The following is an 8,843-nucleotide window of genomic DNA, read 5'->3' as shown; positions in this document are numbered from 1 at the left end:
GAGCCAAAGGATGAAGGTGCTTTTCGAAAGGATGACAATTGTGATAGCAACAGAATGAAATACAATCACCAGTACAGCTCTCACACACGCACGCACGCACGCACGCACGCACGCACGCACGCACGCACGCACGCACGCCACACACACACACACACACACACCACACACACACACACACACACACACACCACCACACACACACACCACACACACACACACACACACACACACACACACACACGGCTTAAGAAGCAAAATCCAACACAAGAAGGTTATATTGTTGGTGAGTGGAGTGTTAACCAGAGAAATACAGGTAGAGAACACCAGAAGAATTATCATTTAATGACCATAGTAAATTGTAATGTTTGTTTATGTGTCAATTAATCCCATAAAGGATGGGTTGCCAATTTGACATGAAAATAAAATGCCATTAATTCGGTAGTAGAACATGAAATGAAGCTAAGGATCACTTATCACTGACTGTACAAAGGTTCTCTTTCCTGACCACTGACTGACTGGCTGGCTCTCTACTGCTGAGTGTGTGGTTTCGGGGCATGTGTCTGATGAAGGTGGGAGAGGGCATGCTCAAACAGAACCAAGAGGAGTGGATGAGGGAGGGTCTGGGTAGGGGAAAGATAGCAGTGGTTTAAAATGAACAGGACTGGTGCTGTTGTGGACTAGGCAGAGAGACCCCGGCCAGGAGAGTAGGCTTGCTCTGAGCGACAAGTTCAGGTGGTATGTGGGCATATGTGTGTGCGTGTATGGGACGGAGGGGCTTCTGGGTTGCAGAGGGTGAAGGCTACCCCTTCTCCTGGGACCGAGGAGGTGGGGGAGATGGTTACATCTGGTCCTTGAAGGCATCCAGATCAAAGGCAGTGTCCAGGAAATTCTTCAGCTCCACTAGGTGGGCCTTCTTGTTTCCTGTGGCTGGGGCCGCGGCAGGTGGGCGACCAGCATACCTGAACACACACGTGATGGAAGAGCTTAATAAGAGTTTAAACACAGAGAGAAGACAAGAAGAGATGAAGGGTTTGTTTACCAGACTGGCTTGGCGCGTTCGATGGTGGTGCGCATGCGGGGCTTGACATAGTCATAGTAGCCCTGATTCTTGTGCTCCTCCTGGCACCACACCAGGTCGGCATTGGGGTACTTCTTGGACTCAGCCTTCACTAGGTCGAAGGGGAAGGGAGACAGCTGCATACAGAGACAAGGGTCATGTGATGAGTAAGGGGAAGGTAGCTCGGATAGCCAAAGGAAGCACCACTTGGTTTAGGTCACCATATACACAGAGAACACGTCAAACACTTTAGGTCAGGCAAAAGTTCAATTCTTTTCACCTTTCAACTGAGCATTTTTCTAGCACATACCTTTATGTATGTAGGAGCCCTGAGATGTATGCCTGTATACGTGTTGAGTGTGTGTGTAGCTACCTGCTCCATGCGAGCAATGGCGACCATGTCTTCCATGCCGTGGGCCTTGCGTTCCTTGGTTAGCTCGTAGTACACCTTTCCTGTGCAGAAGACTATGCGTTTCACCCCGGCTGGGTTCTGGGTCACGGGGCCACTGTCTGGGATCAGGCGCTGGAATTCTGTGCCTGGAACACAGCGTCGGGACACGGCAACACTCACTGACTGCCAGACATCCAAATGGCATATACACCAGCACTGTCCTTCACACACGCCTACACACCAACAAACACACACACACGCAAACACACAAGCACTCTTACCTGGCAACATCTCGTCAAAGTTGGACCTTGCATCAGGGTGGCGCAGCAGGGATTTGGGGGTGAAAACAATGAGCTATAAAAAAGGCCAGATCAGAGGTCAATGAGCTCTAATAAGCAGCTTTAGGGTAAACCTGTTGTTGACGGGGACTCACAGGCTTCCTGAAGGGCGCCAGAATCTGCCGCCTCAGCACGTGGAAGAAGTTGCCAGGGTTGGAGCAGTTGACCACAATCCAGTTGCAGTCATGGAGCTGGCGAATGGCAAAGTCGTCTGTGATGCTCTGGTGGCAAGGAGGGTGAGAGGAAAGGGTGAGGACCAGTCACTGTTTCATCCACATACAGTCTACACTTCCACTGATACTTTGTGTTCTCACATTATGTACCATGCCACTGAAGATTTAGGTGTTTAAATTTGATTTGAAATTCTGTTTATGGGACTTTTATATTCTACCCCCTCAGTCTTTGTCTTCATGTCTGACGAAGGTCTATGTGACTAATGTATACACTTGCGAGTTCACACAGTGTGCAGGAGACACATCGACCACCTGTTTCAGTTGCAAAATTGCCTTGATCGGTTACTGTATGATTCTGATTTACCCAGTCAGTTTATCTTGTGGATACCACTTTTATATCTCTGCGTGCAGTATGAAGAAAGTTTCATGAGCCAATGCTAACTAGCATTAACGCAATGACTGGAAGACCACAGGTACAGTAGCACATTGCCAGAATCTTGCAGTATTCTTTTAATAACATTACCCCAGCGAAAGCATAGAATCTGTTTGGAAGAAAATGTCTAGCTATGTCAGGCATGAACGAGTAAATGAAAGTGAGTGGTATTTTGGATACAAGAGGCAGTGCAGAATGATTAGGAGACAGGGATGGACCCACTGGGAGCATGTCAGGATCATCGTTGCACATCTGGAGGAACCTCTCTGGACGAGCAGAGGAGTGTTCTGGGCCCTGTGGAGAGAAGAGAAAGGAGGTCAGAAGGGCTGGCACAGTCACTGTATAATCGTGTAACTAACTTTATTGTCAAGTAGATATACTTTACCCAAAAGCATATAGTGTATTTGTATTTATTATGGATCCCCAGTCAGGCAGAATTAAGGAAGTGATACAATTTTAAAAACATGTGCCCTCAGGCCCATACTCCACTATCACATATTTACAACACAAAATCCATTGTGGTGGATGAATCAGAATTAGTTGGGTACCATAAGTAATTAAGATGTCATATCTGCATAATATTCTTATGTGATATACTTTTTATTAGAATGTATCCCTTTGGACTATAGTGTTGACAGTTGCACTTTTCCCTTCTCAAACAGGGCTCAGTCACTTGGGGCCCAGAGAGGGGAGAGGTCAGGCTTGTCTTTTACATGTCTCTGGTGCTATGCAGAATATCAGAAAGGGAAGAGGACAGGATGGAACATTGTCTTCATATGTGAATGTATCTGTTAAACCATGTGAAGGGATGGCGTGATTAAGGGGGAACCAATTACTTGTCTCTACAATGTCTGTGCGCAAGTCACTCCCCTCAGTGAGCTTGTCCAGGAGTGGGGTCAAGAGGGGGTTGACTTGAGATGGGAGTATCTAGAGTTGACAATTGAGTTATGCCTTGGATGAGGTAATGTTTTTGTACTATGAAGTACCAGGAACGAGATTAGAACCTCGTCTTAGAGACCAAACTGAACGATAATTTATAGCGAATGCTATCTGGCTATGGGATATTCCTCTCTCAAGTAAAAGGCCCTTTGTGAACTTTTCCTAAGATCTGTGGTTCGTCATGTAAGTTGAGAGGGGTGTATCTTGGCTATAAAATATATTTGTATTCTTATGTAGGGACTCTCAGAATTCATTATAGACACTGAATTGATCTGAGAGTCAAAGGGCTATTGTAAAGCTCATATTATTAAAGATGAAGTTTAAGTATAACTCTGACTGGTGTGTGGTTTGTAATTCTCCTCATTTGGTAATACAGGAAATTGCCACGACAGCATGTTATCATGTGTGTGTATGCATGTGTTTGTGCCTATGTTTGTGTTACTTCACAGACCCTGCTGTTCCATAAGGTGTATTTTTATCTGCTTTTTAAATCTGATTCTACTGATTGCATCAGTTACCTGATGTGGAATAGAGATCCATGTAGTCATGGCTCTATGTAGTACTGTGCGCCTCCCATAGTCTGTTCTGGACTTGTGGACTGTGAAGAGACCTCTTGTGGCATGTCTTGTGGGGTATGCATGGGTGTCCAAGCTGTGTGCCAGTGTTTCAAACAGACAGCTCGGTACCTTCAGCTTGTCAACAACTCTTACAAAAATAAGTAATGAGGAAGTCAATCTCGCTTCCACTTTGATCCATGAACGATTGACATGCATGTTAGCTCTCCGTGTACTTTTAAGGGCCAGCCGTGCTGCCCTGTTCTGAGCCAACTGCAATTTTCTCAAGTCCCTCTTTGTCGCACCTCACCACACAACTGAACAGTAGTCCAGGTGCGACAAAACCAGGGCCTGTAGGACCTGCCTTAGTGATAGTGTTGTTAAGAAGTCAGAGCAGCACTTTATTATGGACAGACTTCTCCGCATCTTAGCTACTGTTGTATTAATATGTTTTGACTATGACCGTATACAATCCAGAGTAACTCCAAGCAGTTTAGTCAACTTGCTCAATTTCCACATTATTCATTACGAGACGTAGTTGAGCTTTAGGGTTTAGGGAATGATTTGTCCCAAATACAATGCTTTAAGTTTTTGAAATATTTAGGACTAACTTATTCCTTGCTCCCCATTCTTAAACTGCAGCTCTTAATGGGCCTAAACAGCTACCCTGGGAAATTCCTGATTCTACCTGAATTATGTTTGAGACTTCCATTAAAGCACACCCTCTGCGTTCACCCACTGAAGTCTAACAAGACAGCCCCCACAATCATTTTATCATCAATTTCGCTCAGCCAATCATCAGTCATTTGTGTAAGTGCTGTGCTTGTTGAGTGTCCTTCTCTCTTTGCGTGCTGAAAGTCTGTTGTCAATTTGTTTACTGTGAAATAGCATTGTCTGGTCAAACACCATTTTTTCCAGAAGTTAACTACGGTTTGGTAACAGGCTGATTGGTCGGCTATTTGAGCCAGTAAAGGGGGCTTTACTCTTCTTGGGTAGTGGAATAACTGTAGCTTTCCTCCAGGCCTGAAGGCACATACTTTCTAGTAGGCTTAATTTGAAGATGTGGCAATATCGTCCACTATTATCCTCAGTCATTTTCCATCCAGATTGTCAGACCCTGGTGGCTTGTCATTGTTGATAGACAACAATCATTTTTTCACCTCCTCCACACTGGCTTTACAGAATTCAAAAGTACAATTATTGTCTTTCATAATTTGGTCAGATATACTTGGATGTGTAGTGTCAGCGTTTGTTGCTGGCATGTTTATCTTGCCAATGAAAAAGTAATTAAATATAAGTGGGTTTTGTGATAAATGAGCCATCTGATTCAATGAATGATGGAGCCGAGTTGGCTTTTCCCACCCAAATGTCATTTAAGGTGCTCCAAAGCTTTTTAATATCATTCTTTATATAATGTATATTTGTTTCAAAGTATAGTTTCTTTTGATTTCGCTTAGTCACATGATTTCTTAATTTGCTGTACGTTTGCCAATCGGTGTAACGGTTCTCCTCCTCCTCTTCATCCGAAGAGGAGGAGCAAGGATTCGACCAAAATGCAGAGAGGTGTGATGACATATTGAAATTTATTTAGAGACGAAGACGAACACGAAAAACACTTGGAAAATTACAAAATAACAAAACGACGTAGACAGACCTGAACATGGAACTTACATAACTACACYAAGAACTCACGAACAGGAACAGACTACATCAAACGAACGAACAACCGAAACAGTCCCGTGTGGTGCGCAGACACAGACACGGAAGACATTCACCCCCAAACAAACAGTGTGAACAGCCAACCTATATATGGTTCTCAATCAGAGGAAAACGTCAAACACCTGTCTCTGATTGAGAACCATATAAGGCTAATTACAAGTGACCTAAACATAGAAACACAAAACATAGAATGCCCACCCCAACTCACGCCCTGACCAACTAAACACACTAAACACATACAAAATAACATAAAACAGGTCAGGAACGTGACAGAACCCCCCCCTCAAGGTGAGAACTCCGGACGCACCACAAAAGTCTAGGGGAGGGTCTGGGTGGGCATCTGTCCACGGTGGTGGCCAGGCTCTGGGCGTGGTTCCCATCCCACCATAATACATCCCCGCTTCTTTATCCCCCTCACAATGCCCACCCTCCAAATAACCCCACCTAAATTAAGGGGCATCACCAGGATAAGGAGCAGCACCGGAATGAGGGCAACACCGGAATGAGGGGCAACACCGGATGAGGGCAACACGAGAATGAGGGGCAACACCAGAATGAGGGGCAAACACCAGAATGACTGGCTCTGGCGGATCCTGGCTGGCTGGCTCTGGCGGATCCTGGCTGGATGACGGCTCTGGCGGATCCTGGCTGGATGACTTCTCTGGCGGATCCTGGCTGGATGACGGCTCTGGCGGATCCTGGCTGGATGACGGCTCTGGACGCTCGTGGCTGGCTGACGGCTCTGGACGCTCGTGGCTGCTGACGGCTCTGGACGCTCGTGCTGCTGACGGCTCTGGACGCTCGTGGCTGGCTGACGGCTCTGGACGCTCGTGGCTGGCTGACGGCTCTGGACGCTCGTGGCTGGCTGACGGCTCTGGACGCTCGTGGCTGGCTGAGGCTCTGGACGCTCGTGGCTGGCTGACGGCTCTGGACGCTCGTGGCTGGCTGACGGCTCTGGACGCTCGTGGCTGGCTGACTGCTCTGGGCGCTCGGGCTGGCTGACGGCTCTGGACGCTCATGGCTGGCTGACGGCTCTGGACGCTCATGGCTGGCTGACGCCTCTAGCTGCTCATGGCTCTCTGGCGGCTCTGACAGATCTGTCTGGTTGGCGGCTCTGCAGATCCTGTCTGGTTGGCGGCTCTGGCAGATCCTGTCTGGTTGGCGCTCTGGCAGATCCTGACTGACGAATGTCTAGCGGCTCCTTACTGACGAACGGCTCTGACGGCTCGGGACAGACGGGCGCTCTTGGCTCGGGACAGACGGATGGCTCAGACGGCACTGGGCAGACGGATGGCTCAGATGGCGCTGGGGAGACGGATGGCTCAGATGGCGCTGGGGAGACGATGGCTCAGATGGCGTGGAGACGGATGGCTCAGATGGCGCTGGGGAGACGGATGGCTCAGATGGCGCTGGGAGACGGATGGCTCAGATGGCGCTGGGGAGACGGATGGTCAGGCGGATGAGGCGCACTGTAGACCTGGTGCGTGGTGCCGGAACTGGAGGCACCGGGCTAAAGACACGCACCTTCAGGCTGGTGCGGGGAACAACAACAGGGCACACTGGACTCTCAACACGTACTATAGGCCTGGTGCGTGGTACCGGAACTGGTGGTACCGGGCTGAGGGCACGCACATCAGGGCGAATACGGGGAGAAGGAACAGTGTGTACAGGGCTCTGGAGACGCACAGGTGGCTTAGTGCGTGGTGCCGGAACTGGAGGCACTGGGCTGGAGACACGCACCACAGGGAGAGTGCGTGGAGGAGGACAGGGCTCTGAAAACGCACTGGAAGCCTGGTGCGTGGTGTAGGCACTGGTGGTATTGGGCTGGGGCGGGGAGGTGGCGCCGGAATACCGGACCGTGCAGGCGTACTGGCTCCCTTGAGCACTGAGCCTGCCCAACCTTACCTGGTTGAATGCTCCCCGTCGCCCTACCAGTGCGGGAGGTGGAATAACCCGCACCGGGCTATGTAGGCGAACCGGGGACACCATGCGTAAGGCTGGTGCATGTAAGCCGGCCCGAGGAGACATACTGGTGGCCAGATATGTAGGGCCGGCTTCATGACATCCGGCTCAATACTAAATCTAGCCCTGCCAGTGCGGGGAGGTGGAATAACCCGCACCGGGCTATGCACACGTACAGGAGACACCGTGCGCTCTACTGCGTAACACGGTGTCTGCCCGTACTCTCGCTCTCCACGGTAAGTACAGGGAGTGGGCGCAGGTCTCCTACCTGACTTCGCCACTCTCCCTTCTACCCCCCCAAGAAATTTTTGGGGTTTACTCACAGGCTTCCTACCGCGTCGTCGTGCTGCCTCCATTCGCCGGTATCCCTCTCGCACTGCGCCAGAGAATCCCAGGCGGGTCCGGCACTCGCCCTGGTCGATCGACCACCTGTCGATCTCCTCCCACGTAGTGTAGTCCAGATCTTTTTCCTGCTTCCGCGCTAGCTCCTCATATCGCCGCCTCTCTGCTTTCGCTGCCTCCCGCTCAGCTTTGGGGCGGCGATATTCTCCTGGTTGAGCCCAGGGTCCTTTACCGTCCAATATTTCCTCCCATGTCCATGAGTCCTGGTTTCGTTGTTGCGCTCTCCCACGCCGCTTGGTCTTTGGTTGGGGGTGATTCTGTAACGGTTCTCCTCCTCCTCTTCGGATGAAGAGGAGGAGCAAGGATTCGACCAAAATGCAGAGAGGTGTGATGACATATGAAATTTATTTGAAGACGAAGACGAACACGAAAAACACTTGGAAAATTACAAAATAACAAAACGACGTAGACAGACCTGAACATGGAACTTACATAACTACACACAAGAACTCACGAACAGGAACAGACTACATCAAACGAACGAACAACCGAAACAGTCCCGTGTGGTGCGCAGACACAGACACGGAAGACATTCACCCCAAACAAACAGTGTGAACAGCCAACCTATATATGGTTCTCAATCAGAGGAAAACGTCAAACACCTCTGTCTCTGATTGAGAACCATATAAGGCTAATTACAAGTGACCTAAACATAGAAACACAAAACATAGAATGCCCACCCCAACTCACGCCCTGACCAACTAACACATACAAAAATAACATAAAACAGGTCAGGAACGTGACAATCGGTTGTACAACCAGACCGATTTGCCATTTATTTTGCCTCATCACAATTTTTTAATTCCTCATCAATCAAAGGGGATTTAACAGTTTTTACAGTCATTTTCTTAATGGGTGCGGGCTTATTAGAACTG

General features: G+C 48.8%; 1 protein-coding gene across 6 annotated transcripts in view; it reads right to left on the bottom strand.

Annotated features, from left to right (window-relative positions):
• Window positions 1–804: 804 nt before the first annotated feature.
• The window catches only part of LOC112080392 (2-oxoglutarate dehydrogenase complex component E1), a 123,122-nt gene continuing 115,083 nt past the window's right edge, over window positions 805–8,843 (bottom strand). For all 6 annotated transcript variants that reach the window (XM_070442542.1, XM_070442540.1, XM_070442541.1 and 3 more), the window contains 6 exons: window positions 2,615–2,686; window positions 1,882–2,007; window positions 1,730–1,802; window positions 1,431–1,594; window positions 1,040–1,194; window positions 805–959 (listed from right to left, as the gene is read on the bottom strand). In XM_070442542.1, coding sequence (XP_070298643.1) covers window positions 839–959; window positions 1,040–1,194; window positions 1,431–1,594; window positions 1,730–1,802; window positions 1,882–2,007; window positions 2,615–2,686 — 711 coding nt within the window. In that variant the 3' untranslated portion in view covers window positions 805–838. The remainder of the gene's footprint in view (window positions 960–1,039; window positions 1,195–1,430; window positions 1,595–1,729; window positions 1,803–1,881; window positions 2,008–2,614; window positions 2,687–8,843) is intronic.

The sequence above is a fragment of the Salvelinus sp. IW2-2015 genome, unplaced genomic scaffold (genome assembly GCF_002910315.2).
Source record: "Salvelinus sp. IW2-2015 unplaced genomic scaffold, ASM291031v2 Un_scaffold16312, whole genome shotgun sequence".
NCBI lineage: Eukaryota > Metazoa > Chordata > Actinopteri > Salmoniformes > Salmonidae > Salvelinus > Salvelinus sp. IW2-2015.
This window is presented reverse-complemented; position numbering and strand designations above follow the sequence as displayed.